The sequence below is a fragment of the Miniopterus natalensis genome, chromosome 19 (genome assembly GCF_054644295.1).
Source record: "Miniopterus natalensis isolate mMinNat1 chromosome 19, mMinNat1.hap1, whole genome shotgun sequence".
In the NCBI taxonomy this organism is placed as follows: Eukaryota; Metazoa; Chordata; class Mammalia; order Chiroptera; family Miniopteridae; genus Miniopterus; species Miniopterus natalensis.
This window is the reverse complement of record NC_142099.1, coordinates 26,400,054-26,420,680: the sequence shown is the minus strand read 5'-3', so window position 1 is coordinate 26,420,680 and position 20,627 is coordinate 26,400,054. Positions and strand designations below refer to the sequence as shown.

The 20,627-nt window shown below is 35.2% G+C and overlaps 1 protein-coding gene across 3 annotated transcripts in view; it reads right to left on the bottom strand.

Moving 5' to 3' along the window:
- Positions 1–20,627, bottom strand: part of LPGAT1 (lysophosphatidylglycerol acyltransferase 1) — a 64,172-nt gene that overhangs the window by 28,445 nt on the left and 15,100 nt on the right. For all 3 annotated transcript variants that reach the window (XM_016215195.2, XM_087828011.1, XM_087828010.1), the window contains exons 3-6: positions 11,344–11,462; positions 9,343–9,438; positions 5,943–6,216; positions 2,416–2,542 (exon numbers count right to left, since the gene is read on the bottom strand). In XM_016215195.2, coding sequence (XP_016070681.2) covers positions 2,416–2,542; positions 5,943–6,216; positions 9,343–9,438; positions 11,344–11,462 — 616 coding nt within the window. The remainder of the gene's footprint in view (positions 1–2,415; positions 2,543–5,942; positions 6,217–9,342; positions 9,439–11,343; positions 11,463–20,627) is intronic.

Sequence of the window (20,627 nt, the reverse complement as noted above, 5' to 3'; positions counted from 1 at the left end):
AGGATCAAATCAGAGATTTGGAAGATAAGGAAACAGAACATACCCAATCACAATAGCAAAAAGAAAAAAGAATTTTTAAAAAACGAGGACAATGAAAGGAGCCTCTAGGACACCTTCACGTGTACCAACATTCACATCATGGGGTTGCCAAAAGAAGAGAGAGAGCAAGGAATTGATAACCTACTTGCAAAACTAGTGATGAAAAACTTCCCTTACATGGTGAAGGAAATAGACATACAAGTCCAGGAAGCGCAGAGTCCCAAACAAGATGAACCTGAAGAGGCCCACACCGAGATACATTATAATTAAAATGCTAAATGTTAAAAACAAAGAGAGTCTTAAAATTAAGCAGCAAGAAAAAAGCAGTTGGTTATCTACAAAGGAGCTCCCATAAGACTGTCAGCTGATTTTCCAATGGAAACATTGTGGACCAGAAGAGGCAAGAAATAAAGTGATGAAAAGCAAGGACCTACAACCAAGATTACTCTATCCAGCAAAGCTATCATTTATAATCAAAGGACAGATAAAGAGCTTCCCAGACAAGAAAAATCTAAAGGAGTTAATCACCACCAAACCAGTATTACATGAAACGTTAAAGGGTCTTTAAGAAGAAGAAAAAAATATATATAAAAAATATGAATCATAGCCCTGGCCAATGTGGCTCAGTTGGCTGGAGTGTGAACCTGTAAACCAAAAGGTAGAGAGGTTTGATTCCCAGTCAGGGTACATACCCAGGTTTCGGATTCAATCCCTGGTCTGGACATGTACAGAGGCAACTGATCAATGTTTCTCTCATCAATGTTTTTTTTTCTCTCTCTCTTCCTTTCTCAAAAATCAAATAAAAAATGAATAATCAGCCCTGGCCAGTGTGGCTCACCAGGTAAAGTGTCAGCTCACCCACTGAAGGGTCTTGGGTTCACTTCCCGGTGATGTAAGTTCAATCCCCAGCCCCAGTCGGGGCTCGTGCAGAAGGCACACAATCAATGTGTCTCTCTCACACTGATGTTTCTCTCTCTCTCTCCCCTCTCCCTCCCTCCCTTCCACTCTCTCTGAAATGCAATGGAAAAAATATTCGTCGGTGAGGATTAAAAAAAAAAAGAATAATTAAATGGCAATAAATACATATCTATCAAAATTGAATCTAAGAAACAAAATAAACACACAGAATAGAAACAGACTCATAGATACATAGAACATTCTGATGATTACCAAATGGGAGGGAGTTTGGGAAGATGAGTGAAAAAAGTGAAACAATTAAGAAGTACCAACTGGTAGTTACAGAATAGTAACAGGGACGTAAAGTACAACATAAGGATTATAGTCAATAATATCGTAATAACTATGTATGGTGTTAGATGGGTATGAGATTTATCAGGATGATAATTTAGTAAGTTATATAATGTCTAATTCACTGGGTTATATACCTGAAACTAACATTATATGTTAATTGTAATTGAAAAATAAAAAATTATTTAAAGTAAAAAAAATTACTTTAAACATGAACATAATTCAGCAATGTAAAGTCACACAGCAGAATCGATTATATTTTATACTCACTACTCACACATCAAAAACCCAAACTGTAATATTTAAGTTTAAAATTTTAACTTTCAAATTATTCCAACTCTGCTTATATTTGTAAAACTCTGATGGTGTAGCCATATGATGATTTACAAATATGCTACCTATCTACTCTCAAAGGGTATGTAATGTGAATAGTTTTCCTCTTGAATTGATCGTTTTTGTTCTTTGATCTTCCTTAGGACTAACTGATCATTCTGTAATTTAATTGTCCTGGGTTGAGATCTTTGACCAGAAAAAAAGAGTAAAGATAAATGTCTTATAAAGTGATCAAATCCATCCAGATCTTATCAGCATCATGCCTTGATATAAATATCTACACACATTTACATGAAACTTTTAAAAAGGAAATCTACATTTAAAAAATCTCAAAAAGCTAGCACAGAATATTCAATAAATGTTTTGCTGTTGTTTACGCCAATGACATAGTATTAACTATTAAAAAATATATGTCATAGCTAAATTGTCCATTTAATCAGTTAGAAAATATTATGATTTAACAATTTAAAGACAAATTCTCTTTCTAGTAATACAAATCTACTTAACACAAATGAGTATATATATATTTATCCTTGATGTCTGCCCTTTAATTATTTTTACAGAAGCGTTTCAGACAATTGAGTAATCAGTGATTCTAGAATGTAATTTTTAGAGACTTCTGTCACTCAGTGAAAATAACTCTTCAAGTGATATTTTCATATTAAAAATTCAACATCATAATTTTGAGCCAACCATTTTCATTATCGATTAATAATTTAATATTGAAACATTCACACTGTCCTGAGATAGTACTTTATGTTGGATATATGTTAAGTACTAATGTAGAATTCTTACCTGTAATGTACATGTGTGACTGTCGGTTTCCTGTATCCAAGGATCCAGGTTTGAATATCTATGGGTTCAGCTTTGGGATAAGCTATGGTTGTATCTATTATCCACTGGAGGCCTTTTGATTTGCTGTCTGAGAACAAAGAAAAAAGCGACTTAAAACTGGATCGATTTTTGTATTATTTACAACAAATGACATAGTATAGGTTACTTGAGGAGTAGAAAGCATACTGACATACCTTCTGCTTTAAGAAAACAGGATAAATTTTGGTATTACTGTTCAATATGATGGACTTAGAATAAAATTAAGCATCCCCTATATTATAAAACAGATGGACTTCAAAGAAATTAACAAATAACAGCACTGTTATTTATTGGACACGTATCATTCAAGTATTCAATACAATTATGCACTATCAAGGTCTAATTTATATTTTATTGCTCATAAAAACTGGCCTGTGAAAAGGTCAGACATTAAAGTATCACATCACAAAAAAGAAAAATAGACCTCAAAACCAAACAAAAACTCCATTAAAGATAACACAATATAGCATGAACACCAAGGTTTGTGACACCTGGGAGACATTAATAAATACTGGAATAAGGCAATAAAAGTAAACATATTTATTGACACACATGATTGTTGGTCTTGTTTGAACCAAACAAAAAAACTCTTCCCATTGTAGCAAGAGTTACATACAAATAAAGCAATAAACCTGTTTGCCCTTGGTCAGTATAACAGGTAACTACTGCTGTGAGAGGGAATGGGGAAATGCTGTTTTTACTGCCAGCATGGAGTACAAAGTTGAGCGAGAACTGAGAGGGGGATCTTCACAATGTGCATAGCCAGACTTTAACACGTAATGGTCTAGCCTTTATCTGAGGTATCTGAGATCCCTAAAAAAGAAAACTTACTTTCAAACACAAGTCCAAATGTGCATAGGAATCAATGATATTTTACTTTTGTATGTCAAATAATTATAAACTGTCCTTAAATACTTAAAAATTTTTAGACAACATCCTGAAGGGGGAAAAATGCCCATAAAAGAAATAAGTAAAAAAACGTTTTTAATAACATACTGCTAAAGGAACAGAGTTTATGTAACAAAACACATTTTGACAAGCTACCCATGATGTACATGCTGAAATGTTGAGGGGTAAAGTATACTGATGTCTGCAACTTATTTTGAGATGCATTAAAAAACAAACAAACAAGACAGACTAAGGATAGACAGAAGGATGGAGAGAGATATGATAAAGCAAATTACAGTATAATGTTAATTACAGAATCTAGTTGGTCAGCTCACGGGTATTAACTATAACAATGTTTTAATTTTTATGTATGTTTGAAAAATTATAATAAAACCATGGGGAAAAATCACCAGAGTTGTTTAATATCTATTAAATCATACAATAAACAAAGAAAACCTAATCATTTAAAGTTAATCATATACAACTTAACTTTGGTATGTGTATGGATTACATATTAAAACAGACACATAGACATGGTATGTTTGTATGAAATAGAACACTAAATAATTAATATGAACAGTCAATAAAATAAAATACATAATACCAAAACACAGAGAAAACAATGGTAAAATAAAATAGTTTTTGGGTATACAACTTTCCAGAATTTATGATTTTTCCTAAACAGAGTAAAAATTTTAACTAAAGTAAGATAAATAATAAACTATTTTGCTTTGGTTGTAAGTAGTTGTCTTGTTCCCATGGAAAAAAAAAATTTTCTTCATCTTTGTGTAATTTGTATGAAAACTGTCCCTACATTCGAGATCTAAAACTTCACAGGAGATTGACTGGGTAAAACTATTTAAAAACAGCAGTCTTAATTAGTGCAACAAATCCTATCTGGAAGTCCTTTGCCTTTAAGCTTTGGCTTGGCTGACATTGCCACACTGTCTCTCTAGCAGCAAAGCTATTCTGAATGTTCCTTTTCTATTAAAAGACTTTTTCAATTTGTCTTCTTAATAGATGATGAAAGATTAAGAGAGCTAACTGCCAAGTAGTTGCTTAGAAAAAAAAAACAAATAAAAGGAAAACTCAGTGTAATCTCACAGGCATTATTTCTATGTCTGGTCCTTATTGTTACTTAAAAATAGGTATTTCTGAGGGCTCTTAGTTCTATTTTTACTTTGTCTAAAGAATATTTTAAAAAATTAAAAAATGCTACTAAGGAAATAGGTCTAGTGAGTTTCTTTCAGCTTCTATCACCAAATTGTCATAGTGTCTTCAACTCGCCCATAACAAGTCTTCATGCTGTTGGCATAAACACTGTCTGCAAATATTCACAATTCACCACTATCTCCAAGATATGCAGTTGCATCTTTGAGTGTGGTTTACTTTTTCCTGGCCATAAAAGTAATATATACTCTTTTTAAAAATATATATATATCTTTATTGATTTCAGAGAGAGGAAGGGGAGGGAGAGAGAGATAGAAACATCAATGATGAGAGAGTCATTGATCAGCTGCCTCCTGCACGCCCCCGACGGGAGATCGAGCCCAAAACCCTGGCATGCGCCCTGACCAGGAATCGAACTCTGATCGCCTGGATCCTGGGGTGACGCTCAACCGCTGAGCCATGCCCTGCCAGGCTATACTCATTATTTTTAAAAAATACAGAAAAGTATTAAGAAATGAGAAAAAAATCATGTTACAACTCAGAAAAGCAATCTTCCTTTTCACTCAATTTCTACTGCCTTATTGTTTATATCTTTGGGCTCAGATTGTTTTCACCAGAGTTGTATGTTCCTTCCACTCCATTAACAGTAGAAAACATAAGTATTTTTCCAAGCCAAAACCAATTCTCCACAAACATCATTTGTAATGGTTGTGTTGTATTCTGTTGTATGGATATTTTACAATTACCTATCCCATCTCCCTTCAAGCTATTTCCAATTTTTTTGCTATTATAAATAATGCTGTGATAAACTTCTTTGACAATATTTCAGATTATGTCCTTTTGATCAGTATTTTTTGCAGTGGAATAACTGAACATTTTAAAGTTCTTAAATACTACCAAACTGTATTAAATTCATTCTCTGTATTAAAGACAAACAAAAAATCTGTCTAAATTTGGTAAGTGAAAAAAATATTTCATTACTACTTTTATTTGCATATCTATGATTAGATTCACAAATTAGTCACTTCTCTCCCTATGTCTTTTACTCTAGCTATTCTACTTCTGGGAATCTACACCACAGGAATACTTACACAAAAATATGAATATATTTACAGGAACCTTTACTGTAGCAGTGAGAATCACCGGGAGTAAGAATAGGTGAGGTAAAGGACAGACACCTCTAACTTCATGCATTTCTGTATTATTTGAATGGATTACTGTAAGCATGAACTACCTTTGCAAATAGAAACATTTAAAATTGTATTTCACCTTCTCCCTGAGTATTATTTCTATTTGAAAAAAATTATAAATATAGAAAAGAACATTATCTTCTAGAACTCCAGAAAATCCTTAATTCCAACAAAGGGAAAAAATGCTAACCACCATCATACCTAATTCTTTAGCATCTCCTCCTGCTGGACTTCCATTTTCCTGTCGTGCCACAAGTACATTCAAAATAATTTTTGTTGCTCCAATCCTTGGCAGAGTGACATGTGTAAGAAATGGCAAGTTATTTTTCTTGGCAAATGCCTGACTTGTTTCTCGCCTCTTCCTGAGGAAGCCCCCTTCTGGAAATAAAACAATCCATTTTCGATCTCTGCTCCTATAATTATTTTCTAGGTGTTTCTTCAGAAGCAGCAGCTGTTGGTCACGATGAGATTTTCCCTAGAAGGTAGATACACATATAATAAGTATAGGTACATATGAAATTAGACTGCTATAAAATTAAATAGTAATCGCAGCTTCTAAAGTAAAATCTAATCACAGACTAGAATGGTGATTTCCCCCCACTTACTGCCCATTTTAATCATAGTGGTAAAAAGAAGTTATTAGTACTTATGTAAATAAACCCTTCTCATTAAAGAAAAAAATTGCTCTAACTGCCCATGAAAGTTGATTCATTCATCAATTCCGTGACTGTTTACTGAGTGCCTCCAACTTGCCAGACAATGTCCAACACACTAGAGAGAGAGAGAATAGACCCTCATGGAGCTTACTCCAATGGGGGAGATAATAAGTAAGGAGTGAAAACTGAACTGGTGGTCAGTGTCAGGAAGAAAAGTAAGCGGACAGAGAGGGTCAAGAGGGTCAGGGAGCCCTTGGCAGGTGTGGCTCAGTTGGTTAAGCATCGTCCCATGCACTGAAAGGTTGCAGGCTCCGTCCCCAGGAGGGGGCATGCAGGAGACAGCTGATCGATGTCTCGCTCTCACATCGATGTTCCTCTGTCTGTCTCTCTCCCTCTCCCTTCCTTTCTCTCTAAAAATCAATTTTAAAAAATCTTTAAAAAAAAAGAGGGTCAGGGAAAGCAGCTCCGAGAAGGTGAAATTTGAACAAAGAGTTGAGAACGTGAGGGAACAAGGCACGTGAAGATGCAGGTGGAGTATTCCAGGTGAGGAGAACCAAAAGGACAAAGGCCCTGGGGTGGGAACAAGCTGTGGCAGATTCGAGGCCAGCCTGGCTGAAGTGTGATGAATGAGGCAGGCAGTTCAGGAGAGGAAATGCAGAGGTGGAGAACGGGTGAGAAAAGAAAGGCCTTGCACTCTGTGACTGGTTTGGGGTAGAATGTCATTGGATAGTTTTGAACAAGGCAGTGTCATGATCTTATTTACATTAAAAAAGAGTCTGCTGGCTCCAGTGAGAAAAAGATTACAAGAGATAAATTAGAAGACTATGGCAGCGGTCCAGACAAACGAGTGTGATGAGATTAGACTATGGTATTTTGATGAGAAATGGATACGTGTAGGAAAAAACTTGCAATTCAAGCTAACAGTACACTCTAATGCACCGGATTTTAGGGAAAGAGGATGACCTGGAGAATGATAAGAGGAATCCAGAGAAAACTGTAGAAAGTCCCCAAATCCACAATTAAATATTACAAAGGTTCTTCCTTCCAGTATGATCAATTCACTAATAATTTTCCAGCAACGCAATTACAGAAGCTCCTTAAAATAATCTGTATGCTTTCAGTCTTTAAATTATTCTGAATGCAAAACAAGTAAGACATTTTTCTTAGCAAATTTACTGAACTGAATTATGATGAAACTTTATGTATTTAAGTTCCCAAGCCTACATGTAAAATATTTTTAATATTCTTGGAAATAACTTGTCAAAATCATCTATTAGCAAAGTCCCAAGAGATTTTCTTTACCATTAATACTTTTTTCTCTTCTCTCCTTCCACATTCCAGGTTTCTGTTACTATCGGGGGAAAATGTTGCTCTTTAGAAAAGAATCTGCTAATCTCTCTGATACTGAAATAGTCTTTAAGTATGCAAAACTTTATATCGTAATAAAAAAATGCTTTACAGTGCATTATTTTCTACTTTTATCCCCTCAAAGTACACCAATAATTTAGTATAATTTACCCTCTTCTTGATAACAGAGAATCATAATAGGGTCACTTGTTCTACTATGATACACAATAAATTCAATAATTTCCTTAGACTCCCAAGATGCAAAGGGCTCAGCTAATTTTTTCTCTGGATTCCCCTAAACTGCTATGCTTCAACTGCTGGCATACTCTGAGACATTAGGCTAGTTTCTTTGTTGTTCTGATCACTATTTTGTCTCAACCTTGTGGCCAATCCGCACTTCCAATTCTCTCTGAGGTTCCAGAGCATATGTCTGTTCATCTCTCTGCTCAGAACCAAGGGTGTTTCCAGAAGAAACTAGGTAACTGCAGAGCATGTGAAAAAGGAAATGTGTTCTGTAAGTAATACTGCCTAGAGTAAAGAATGTGTGTTTTGTGACACCTATTTTCATAGAGCTTGGAATTTTCCTACAAACATCCAGCTTCTTTCTGAATTTGTGGTTCTTAGAAGAGGCTTACTTAGATTCACTAGTTATTCATTAAGTACTTATTATGTGTAAGGTACTGCATGCACAATCCAGGTTTAAGTTGTCAAGTATAACACCACCAGCTAAGTATGGCATTACCATACATAAAAACACTTGCATATGATATTTCAGTTGCCCATTTCTGAGAAAATAAAGTGTGTGATACTAGTAGCATGTCAGAAAAAATACTACAATGTAGTGCTGACTTGATAGAAGGCTTTGCTACTTTTCCTACATACTAGATTATTCCTAAAGCTTGGGACCCAGTCCCAATCCTCCTTCTTCTATCAAACCCATAATCATTCTTTATATTTATACCAAGTATCAGCTTCTCCTCTAAAGTTTTTCTGGATTCCAGAAATCTGAGGTACTTACTTTTCCTACTATGAATTCTCAAAATATTTCCTCTTATTTATTTAATAATCTCCCTACTGCTAATTTACATACCTCATATAACAGTGACTTGTAAATAAAAATAATAGTGAAAATATAGATGATGATAGTGGTGATCATGATAAAAATGAGAATGAAGCTGCAGGCACTGTTCTGAGTGCCTCACAGGTACTACTTCATTTAATCCCCACAACAACCCTATGACGGGAACACTATTATTCTCATTTGAAAAATGAGGAAACTTTGAGATTTTAAATAACTTGCCCAAGTCACAGAACTATGAAGTAGAAGAGCTGAGAATGTGGCAGGTGCCTGATAGGTATTTACTGAACACTGTAATGTTGAGATGGGAGAAGGAAGGTAGAGATTAGAATATTTACAATATCAGCATTTGAATGCTTATGCATACAAGTTCAGACTGAAATAAATGATGCAGGGAACAGAGTCAGAGGAAGAGCTCCCTGGCTTTACCTATTATAACTTGTTCTGTTACGCTCCTTTATACAATAAAGAATCAGTTTGATCAGGCTATCACTGTGGGGGGAAAAACCTCATTACTTACTTGTCTTATAAAGAAGTCTCCATGAATTAGAGAAACAATTCCGAAGTTTGTGTACTTAAAAATATGATCCATCAACCACATCATTTGAGCAACAACCTAAAATAAAAACAAGGAATAATTAAATGTTGAATAGAAGTAACCTGACTATAGTCTAGACAACTCTCCAAGTGTTGAGAGTACTTTCTTTCAATGTACCATGGAGTCTGATATAAATCAAGTAAACATTCCTTCTTGTAAATATAAATTAATACTGCCCTAATTTGTTAGGCAATAGGTAAAGGTTATAATACTTCCTGCTGTGCATTTCTCAACTCCTCCTTTATGAAAGAAGATTTAAAAATTCTTCAAGATTTCAAATTGTTCAGTAATATCAGATCGTAAAAAATGTTTAGTATAACTAATCTGAAAACAAAAACAGAATTACTCTGAACAGAAAAATGAACCTAAGACAAACTAACTGAAATCTTTTCACAAAAGCAAACAAACAAAACCTTCTGTCCACATGACTGAAGAATTTCACATTAACTATATCTGGTTAATACAGTTATCATCTACGTCAGGTTGGAGTTAGAGTAATAATGTTAGGCATATTTAAACAGACCATCTGAATCATTCTTTGAGATTCAAAACTAAGTACGGACACTTGCATAATCGCTATAAGTGTAATTACCATATCAGTAAGAATAAAAATGTCAACTGGGGATTCTCTTGATACAAAGCCAAATAAAGTAGTTTTTACAAAATTTTAACATCATGAATTTAGGGGACAGGCAATAAATATTACTAGAATACAAATATATCTATACAATGATAGTCTTTTAACAATTCAAGATTCTGAATAGAAGGACTGAATTTATTCTACGTTCCAGCAAAATAGTACCTCTGTTTTTCAGATAAACAAGAAAAACAGACTCCATACTAATCAAACCTATTTTCCTTGACTCTCACTTTATTTTCTGACCCCTGACCCACTGAATCAAAACCCCCAGGACCTGAGCACACCAGGCTTATTCTTGCCTTGGTATTTTGCCAAGATGTTTCACTAAAGGACAAGGCCCTTGTTCCACGACTATGCCTTAATAAATTCTCCTTCGTCAAGGTCAAGCTGACGTCCCCTTCCTTCCACAAGTTTTCTACATCTATCAAGTACACCATGTGCTCACCTGCCACTGAATACTTCTCTTTGCAATTATGTATTGTTTGCTCTGCCCTCCCTCCACCTACGCTGGCCTGTTGCTCCTTTAAGAGTAGGAAAGTGTCTCACAGGATGGTGCTCTATATTTATAGTCACTGACTGTGGATGTGAAGTACTCAATAAATATCTACTAATTTGTTTATTTACTATTAGGCCAAATATTTGCTCCATTAACTTTGTATACTTTCTATTTATTTTGTTTCCTATGAATAGAACTTTTTTAACTCCTCCCAACGTGATAACTCCTTTACTGTTAAAGACAATTTATTTTAAACCCACCCACTATACAGATCTATTTTAGTTATCAATATAAGCAATGTAAATCAACAGTTCAAACAGAGCCTTAGTAACACTAATAAAATGAGCCTGATATTTTTCCTTTCAATATGCTTTGCAAATGAAATCCAAAATCATATTTACCTTTTTTTCCTTTGGCTAAAGATCCCCAAGATCACCAAATTCACTGACCAATTTTATTCTTCTATCTTAAGCAATACTGCTTTTTGTGTCTGTACTTCTCAAACTGGCAATCTACCACTTCACCTCAAGGCAGCCCCCAATTTAAACCAGACTTTTTTTTCATCCCAGTTATTTTTTAAAAAGACAGCTTTATGGAGATATAATTCACATTATCCCAGTTATTTTTTTTAAAGTCTCTAAATTCCTTTTCTGGAGTGACTTAGAATTACATATTTTTTCTTCTAAGTTTTTCTAAATATTCAGGAAAAGTATACATATTAAAGTCTATGTTCCAAACCATAAGATACTTGAATTGAGGCTGCACTGCTGCCGTCAAGATGGCTTACCAGTCCTTTGTCCTGGAGGCACATCATCAGAGTACACACGTCTCCTGTTGCCTGATGATTCACCAACATTACTGCTTCATCTTCTGTGATTGCCTTAATATCGTCGCCCCATTCCATCACTGTAAGAATAAACAAGCTGTCATTTTAAAGACTTTGACATTACTAGAAACCTTATATTAGAAAAACTGGTATACATTAACGATGACACATCACTTAGCTAAAACTTCTGCAAAGTTTAGAACTTTATTTCCTATAAAAATCAGGACACTGATATAACATTTTGTAGAGCCCCAAAACATCCATTAAAATATAAAATGGTCATACCCTTTGATCTAGAAGTTCTACTTCTCAAAATTTATCCTACAGAAACATTTGTCCAAATAGGCAAAGATGTATGCATAAAGGATGTTTATTGCAACTAACATGTTCACCAACAGAGGGATGGATAAGAAAATTATATATAATGGAAGAGTATAAATCCATTAAAAGAATGGAAGGTATCTCTATACTCTAACCCAAAAAAGATTTGTTATCAAGTAAACAGAGAAAATCATAAAACAGCATATACAGCACAATTACATATTTTTAAAGAAGGAATATTATATGTTATAAATACATTGAAAAAAGTCTAGGGGAATGAATCCCAAATTATTAATACTGATCATCATTAGGGAGTGAGTCCCAGGGCCCTTCAAATTCTGCTTTATAATAAAATATGCATATATTACAAAAATGAGTTAAGTATTTTCATTTTAAAATAAGAAAATAAAGATGCTACATTTATTAAAAAACCCCAGATGAAAGTCATTGCACCAAAACCTATGTGTACACTCTAAGGAAAAACAGTGATACCTCCATGAGGTTACCCCTCATTTTACAGTAAATTTACTTCACAGAAAAAAATAAAATTGAGCACCAGTTTCAAACATTAGTATCCTACAAAGAAATTTCGAGGGCTTCTCAAACATCTGACATGAATTACCAGAGGCTGATTATACGTTAGTATTCACTCATCTCACTCACTGCTATAAGGAAAGAAGTCAAGCCACCTGTAGGTTACAGTTCTGGATGAAACAGGGATGAGGAAACCTGGAGCCCACCTGCTTCACCTCCCCCAGCCTCCCTCCTTCCCCAGTCACCCTTCACTGTCACCCCAGTACAGCTGAGCTCCTCATAATAGAGCGAGCTCTTTAGAAGAGCTCATCAGAAAAAGGTTCTGCTAATTTTTTCTTTCTAATAAAACCCATTTATATAAGTAAGCATCCATTCATTTTAGAGACCTTAAAATTTTAAATTAAGGAAATTTTTCAGCTAGGCTGAACATATAGGGTGGGGCAAAAGTAAGTTTACAGTTGTTTGTATGAAAAATAATACAATAATTAACAAATAATACTGTAAGAATAAACTCTGTGTTTTATGTACTCACAACTGTAAACCTACTTTTGCCCCACCCTGTATATTAAGTTGTGATTCCCACCTGCAAAGTGAGGTATTCCAATCACTCTATTAGATGTTATTACTAGTACTCAGCTTATGCTGTGTGGGGAAAAATATTCATTTTACGTTTTTAAAATGCATGTGGTATGGAAACTGCATTATGGGATGTCAAGTAATCCTTAAGGAACAGAGGTAGAGTAGAGGCAGAACACTGGGGGAGCCCAGGCTCTTGCACAACACAGCAGCACCAACTTCCCTCCAAGGTGCCTGTCCTTCCCCAAGTTCCCAATTCAGTTTGGCTGACAAGCTAACTTTGCTGAAACATATTTAAACAGCTACTATATCACACATTGCTGGGGAAATATAAATTGGTACAATAATTTGAAAGTCAATTTTGCAATATATATATATCAAAACTAAGATATACTTACTAGTACAAAATGACACATATGTATGGCTATCACAGCATTGTTTGTAAGAAAAAGATGAAAATAACTAAAAAGTGAAACTAGCTAAAATTTGTAGAGATTGAAAGAATGGTGGTTTCTAGGAGGGAGAAATGGGAAGTTGTTGTTTAATTAGTATAAAGTTTTGGTTTTGCAGTATTAAAAAGTTTTGGAGATTGGTTATAAAATAATGTGAATATACTTAATAATACTGAACCATACACCTAAAAATGGTTAAGATGGCACGTTTTATGTTATATGTATTGATCACAATTAAAAATAAAAAAGGAAGGCTAGTTAAATAAATTATATCTGTGTAATGGAACATTATGCAATCAGCATTTGTATACTAACGGGATGGCATACTATAACTAATAAAATCAAAGTGTAGAACAGTGTGTGAAGAATGCCATCACCTGGGTTTTAAAAAAAAGACTGAAGAGAATACATTTACTAAACAAAAATGCCCCACATCCTGACTCTATTGACAACTCCTTAAGGGAGACACACACACACATACCCCATTCTTTTATTAATTCATTCTTCACAAGTAAATCAGCATCAGGCAATGTTAGGTGTTATGGATTTAAAATAAATGAGAACAAAAGTACTACTCTAATAGCAGTTAAAATGCTCAAGAAAAGTCTAGTGTGGTTCTATAAATATTGAGCTATGTGAAAAGTCTTCTGGCTCCACATCTATATAAGTAGACATTTCATAACCAAATATTCCTTTAATGCAATCTCTGCTACATAAATGAAAAATACTAGAGCTCTGGCTGGTGTTGCTTGGTTGGTTGGAGAATTGTCCTGTGCACGGAAAGGTCGCAGGTTTGATTCCCTGTCAGGGCACATACCCAAGTTGCTGGTTCAGTCCCTGGGCATGATGCACTCAGGAGGCAACCAATCGATGTTTGTCTCTCACATGGATCTCTCTCTCTCTCTCTCCCCCCCAATCAATTTTTTTTAAAAAATGCTTTAAAAAAAAAGAAAAATACTAGATATCTAGGGGAAGCATATATGTAAATAAAACTACAAATAAAAATAAGCTTTTTACATAAAATGTGTCTTACCTGTTTGTTTTATATACAGTAGATAAATCTAGTAAGTGTGTTGGTTTGAATCTCAAAATATAAATTAAATTTAGATCCCTCTGTACTGGGCTGAATAGTCTCCCCATAATTTACATCTGTCCAAAATCTGTGAATGCGGCCTTATTTAGGAACAGGGTCTTTGCAGATGTAATCAAGTTAAGATGAGGTCATACTAGATTAGGGTGGGCCCTAACCCTAAATCCATTATGACTGTTGTCCTTAGAAGAAGAGGGAAATTTGGGCATAGACGTATACAAGGAGAATACCATGTGGCAATGAAGGCAGAGATTGGAGTGATGTGTTCACAAGCCAAGGATTGTGGACAACCACCAGAAGGGAGCAAGAGGCAATGAAGGACCCTCCTTGAGAGCCTTCGAAGAGAGCACAACCCTGCCAACACCTCCATTTCAGACTTCTAATCTCCAGAACTATAAGAGAATATACTTCTGTTGTTTTAAGCCACTCAGTTTGTGGTGCTTTGTGATGGCAGGTCTCTGAAACTAATAGGCCCCACCCACCTCAACCTTGCTCTTCCTTTCTTTCTTTTCCATTCTCTTCCCCTACAAATTATAGTTTTTTCTTACCAAATATAGAAAAAGAACTGTACTGTACTTTAAACATCAAGAACATTTTAGCCAACATCTAACATTATGTCTTATAAATGGTTTTCAATGTTCATTTCTATAATGCTTTCAAGGTAAAATCACTGAGTTAATCTAATACGCATATTTTATCTCTTAACCATAACTTAGCCAAAATGTATTTTCAAACTAAATGTCAATTTACTAACACTCACATAGCATGCTAAATCAAACAAGTGAAGGCAGCTGGAACAACTTTTTATTAAGAAATTATCCTGATGCAGCAATAAAGTCATGTTGAATTTTGTAACAATCCAAATATTATTCAATAATTAATTTCCAATATATACAGTATTCTTCTTCTACCATACTTTTACCATACTATTATGTACTTCAAAGGTCACTGTTAGAGAGTTATATAACAAAATCAAGATAAAAAATGCTTAAAAAGAAAAAAACATTTATTTTATGTACAAAGCAGCTATGTTCCTCAGATCATACCCTGCTATCCCAGAACCAGTAAGTATAATAATGGAGCCAATATCTTAACCAAGGAACAGAATTCTTTGCATGTTAAAGAAGAGAAGCTATGGATGCCTGCCAATTCTCACACTGAACTTGATTAGAAGAACAAAAATATTTTAACACTGTTCCGTGAAATGAATTCTCAAAATATAACTGGGTCATGTCCACTATTTCCAAAGGGAATAAAGGAAAACTAAATAAAAACTGGAAGAGAAGTTTTCTCGTTGTAACAAGATTTTTAAAATTTTAAAACCAAAGCCAAAGATGGTTACCTACTACACACACACACACACACACACACACACACACACCCCTCCCCCAAAAGTTATAGACTAGAATTGATAGGACATTTTACAACTCAAAAAGAAAACTATAAAGAATAATTCATCACAATTCCTTAAAAACAATGATGCTAAAGCCATTATACTGACCCATGAGACAGAACTAATGTGGAGAAGACAAGTTGCTTAATTTTACCATTATAACCTATCTTTCAAAGTTCCAAAAAAAGTATGCCTGCAAGCTGATGCCACAAACTATTTTCCCATCCTGTGCCTTGGTTTTCATTTATGAAACATTAATAATATAATTAGTACTACTCATAACATATTGTGAAAATAAATTAGACATTATTGATAGAATCACAGAGATCCTGGGTAATTGGATTATATTGAGAGTTGAAGTCACTTTTGAAATCACTATTAATTAAAAGAATCATATGCCTACTGTGTCAGGTAAGGTCAGGTATTCTAACATGAACAGTAAAGATTAAAGAGCAAAACAGCGCATTAAAGAATCTCACTTAGCTCAAAAACTCTGGCTTTTAGTAGCCCACACTGGAGGCAGATTGGATTGGATTTGTCCAAAGTTAGAGGTTAGCAGAGCAAATGGGGCAAGGTGAAAAGAGAATGAGAACATAATTAAGGGTGGTCATGAGAAAGCAGCTTAGGTTCTCATTAATGGAGGGGAGACTGTTAAGGAAAGGAACCAAGCAAGGGGGTTATTAACTAAAGAAAATGAAGGGAGGACTATTATAATAGAGATATTTGATGCTATCCCCCATCTCCACCCTTACCCATCCTACTCAAACTCCCAGAAGGCAGGCCCAGGCATTCTGAAAAAGCCCCCTGGGTGAATCTGCTGTATACTTGTAAATAAGAACCACTGGAACTGAATGAGCTTAGTTTTATTTTTTTTTAAAGCAAGTACAATGAACATACTAGAAAATGTGGTCAGTGCCTCTTTTTCGACACTTAAAATTTAAGAGGTTTAATTGGAGGAGGCAAGGCTTAAGGTGTAGCTTTTGAAGGGGTTCTTAACTTAAAGAATAATAGTAGCATATATATTATTAAAATTGGGGGAGGGGATAGAGAAAAGGTGAAGAGTCTCCAGATCACAGTCCCAGGCCACCAACCAAACCCAAGGCAAAGTAGGCAATGAGAGGAGTTAAAAACTGACCTAGGAAAGAGCAGTGTTCAGAAAATGATCATGAACATATACAACTCAGTGCAGCTGAGCTAGACAAAGTTGGGGATACCCCTTAAAATGAAAGCACACAAAGCAGACATAAGCATTCACACCAGCCAAATGCCCAAAAGGTCTTAAGCAAAGAAATTCCTAGTTGGAGCTAATATACCCTCTGTGGTTTGAGGCTTGACTATATTCCCAAACTCTGAAATCTAGGCTAGTAAAGGAAGAAAGTACTAAGAATATAATCAAATAAGAAAGTAATTAATTGTATTACATAGTAGGACATTTTCCTATTTTGAAGAGCTTTCATTCATATTCTCTCAGTTGCTCCAGCAGCGCTATAAGGCACACAAGCCAGGTATCAGTCTTACTAAGAACTGAGGATCAGAGGATATACTGTACAAGGTAATACTGTAAGCACTATAAATCTGATTGAAATCCTGGTCTGCTGACGCCTGAAAACAAAGCATACATAGCCCCTGTCTAAGGAGATTATTAACCATGCAACTAAAAGGGAAGTGTGCTATGTTTTCACGGCATAAAGAAAAGAGCATGGGCTTTAGAGCAGACCTTCATTCAAAGGCAGCTCTGTCCCTCGCTAGTTCTATCACTCACCAAAGCTCTGTCACCCAAATTACTTAACCCACCAGTCTTCATTATCTCAATTATATAATGGGGTGGATATTCCCTCACTCTGAGAATTGTTTTCAGTATTTAATAAGAAGCCACATGAAAGCACTTTCTAAAAGGTCAGGCACATCAGGTACTTGGCCGATTGAGGCAAGTTACTCTTCTCACTGGAGGCACTATCAGTTTTCTATGGTTTGCACAGAAAACCTAGTCTCCTTGCTACAGAATGAAGTAAAAGGTGTGGGAAAGGCTCTTCTTTTGTTTTAATAGAAGTCTTATCAGGAAATAGTTCTCAATCAGAAAAACTAACTCAGAAAGCAAACTACACTGAAGAATCTAAGGTCACAAGAAGAAAACATCATTTCAAGATTGGTAATAGGATGATGAATATAAGAACATGATACAGGGGAGAGTATAAGGAGACCGCATAATTAGAATACACTATAGTTGTAAGGTTCTCACTGAGCACAGAGTTCAAACCCAGAGTCCATGGTGTCCACATATGAACTTCAAAGAGTTATAAACCCCTTGAAATTGTTTGTAAAGTTGTCAGCATGTGCAAAGGTGCTGTGGTAAGCCCAAAAAATGCAAGGCACTCTACCCCACAAGATGTCCATGTCCAATCCATGGAACTTGTGAATGTTACTTTATATGGTAAAAGATATGATTAAATTAAGGACCTTGAGAGAAGGTAATTCTGGATTATCTGGATGGGTCCAAAATCAATGACAAGTGTCTTTATAAGAGACACACCGAATAGACATAGAGAAGAGGAAGGGTAATATAACTCGAGAGGCAAATTGGAATGATGCAGCCATAAGCCCAGGAAAGCTGTAGCTACCAGAAACTGGGAGAGGCAAAGAATCTCCCCCTAGAGCCTCTGGCAGGACTGCTGGCACCTTGACTTGAACTTTGGGTCTCCAGAAACATGAGAGAATAAATTTCTGTTGTTTTAAGCACTTCTGTAGTAATTTGCTATGGCAGTCATAGGAAATCAATACAGGTGCACTTTCCTAGGGGGAGGGCCCATAACTTTCATCCGATTCTAAAAAGAGGTTCCTATGAATCCCGAAAGGTAAACTACCATTGTAAAGGATAAAGCAAAACTGCCTGTCAACAAAGGAACTAGAAAACTTTTTAAAAACCTGCAGAACAAGTTGTTACTTCAATAAAATCCCATAGTTCATAAATGTTGAAATAAAAAACTAACAAGCTGTCTGCTGCCATCTAACCCACAATTCACTGCATTATGTCCTGGCGTTCAACTCTATGAATGCATTAAAAGGCAGTGATTCCCAAACAACTAAAAAGCTTGTTTAAAATATAGGTTCCCAGATTCCATCCAGATGAACTGATTCGGAATCTCCAGGACAGAGGAATTAATATATATATCTTTAAAGATCTTCTGATAATTCAGATGTGTAGACAAAAGTGGAAACAACTATTACAAGGCAGGGGTCAGTAAACTTTTTCTATAAAGGGTCAGATTGTAAACATTTTAAGTCATGCAGGTTAAGAGGCAAAATGAAGGAAAATAGTTATTTACATAACAAATTTGTTTTCCAACAAATTTCCAAAAATTTTATTAACCAAATTCAAAATATAAAAATAACTGAATATAGTAATATCCCCCTTATCCATGGGGGATATAGTCCAAGACCCCCTGTGGATGCCTGAAACTGCGGATAGTACCAAACCCTATATATAGTGTTGTTACCTATACATATATAGTCATGATAAAGCTTGATTTATAAGTTAGGCATGGTAAGAGATTAACAACAACTAATAATAAAATACAAAAATTATAACAACATACTGTTATAAAAGTTATGTGAATGTCTCTGGAGTCATTAGTAAGTAAAATGAGGGGGACTTGAAAACAAGCACTGTGACAGGACAACAGTCAATCTGATAACTGAGACAACTATTAAGTGACTAACTGGTACGTGGTTTATACACTGCATGGATACACTGGACAAAGGGACATTGAGGATGGAGCAGGAAGGTACAAGATTTCATCATGCATCTGGCTAGGCGTGGCTCAGCTGTTGAGCATTGACCTAGGATCCAGGAGATCGTGGTTTGATTCCAGGTCAGGGCACATTCCCCGGGTTTCGGGCTCAATCCCCAGTCGGGGGCGTGCAGGAGGCAGCCAATCAATGACTCTCTCATCATTGATGTTTCTATCTCTCTCTCTCTCCCTCTCCCTTCCTCTCTCTGAAATCAATAAAGATATATTAAAAAAAAAAAAAAAAAGATTTCATCATGCTACTCAGAATATTGTGCAATTTAAAACTTATGAATTGTTTATTTCTGGAATTTTCCATTTAATTTTCAGACTGTAGTTGACAGTAGGTAACTGAAATGGCAGAAAGTGAAACTGGAAAGCAAAACTGTGCAGAAGGGTGGGCTACTGTACAACTTTCCGTAGCACAGGTCTATTAATGAGAATGGAATTCTTTTGGGGGGGGATAACGTTTCACTTAATTGGGGTTCAAAGTTAGTTTTAGTGTTTCCTAGCATCAGATGGATTGTAAATGATCTGTAAAAACCTCTAGAGCTGGAAGATTTACAAAACAAACAGGCAGTGGGCTGGATTTGGCCCAAGGGCCATAGCTTATCAACCACTGCAGGAGGGTATAAAAAAAAAAGAAGAAAGAACCACAACTCTGCTCTTAAGCAATTGACAAGTTAGTAAAAGAGACAAGAACAGCAAAGATAAAACAACAGTGAAAAAGAGGAAGCAATTTTTTATGAATGTTTTATGTCTTAAAGCAGTGAGTCCTAATCATTTCAAATATGAACCTTTTTAATGTCCAAATATGTAGCAGATATCTATGATAGCATTTCTTTCAGCATTGAGTAAAAATATCCACAACAAAAAGCAAGTATAAAGTCTATAATGCTTTTAAGGGATTTCTTATTAATCAAAACAGCAGCTACATATATTTGAAAAATATTAATATATATTTACAAGACATAGTTTATTCACCCACAGATGATAACATATATACAGATTCCTGACCCTCTGAGAGAACTCTGAAGCACTACAAGAAATCTCAGCCCAAAGGTTAGGAACCACAATTATAGAGTAGATGCCAA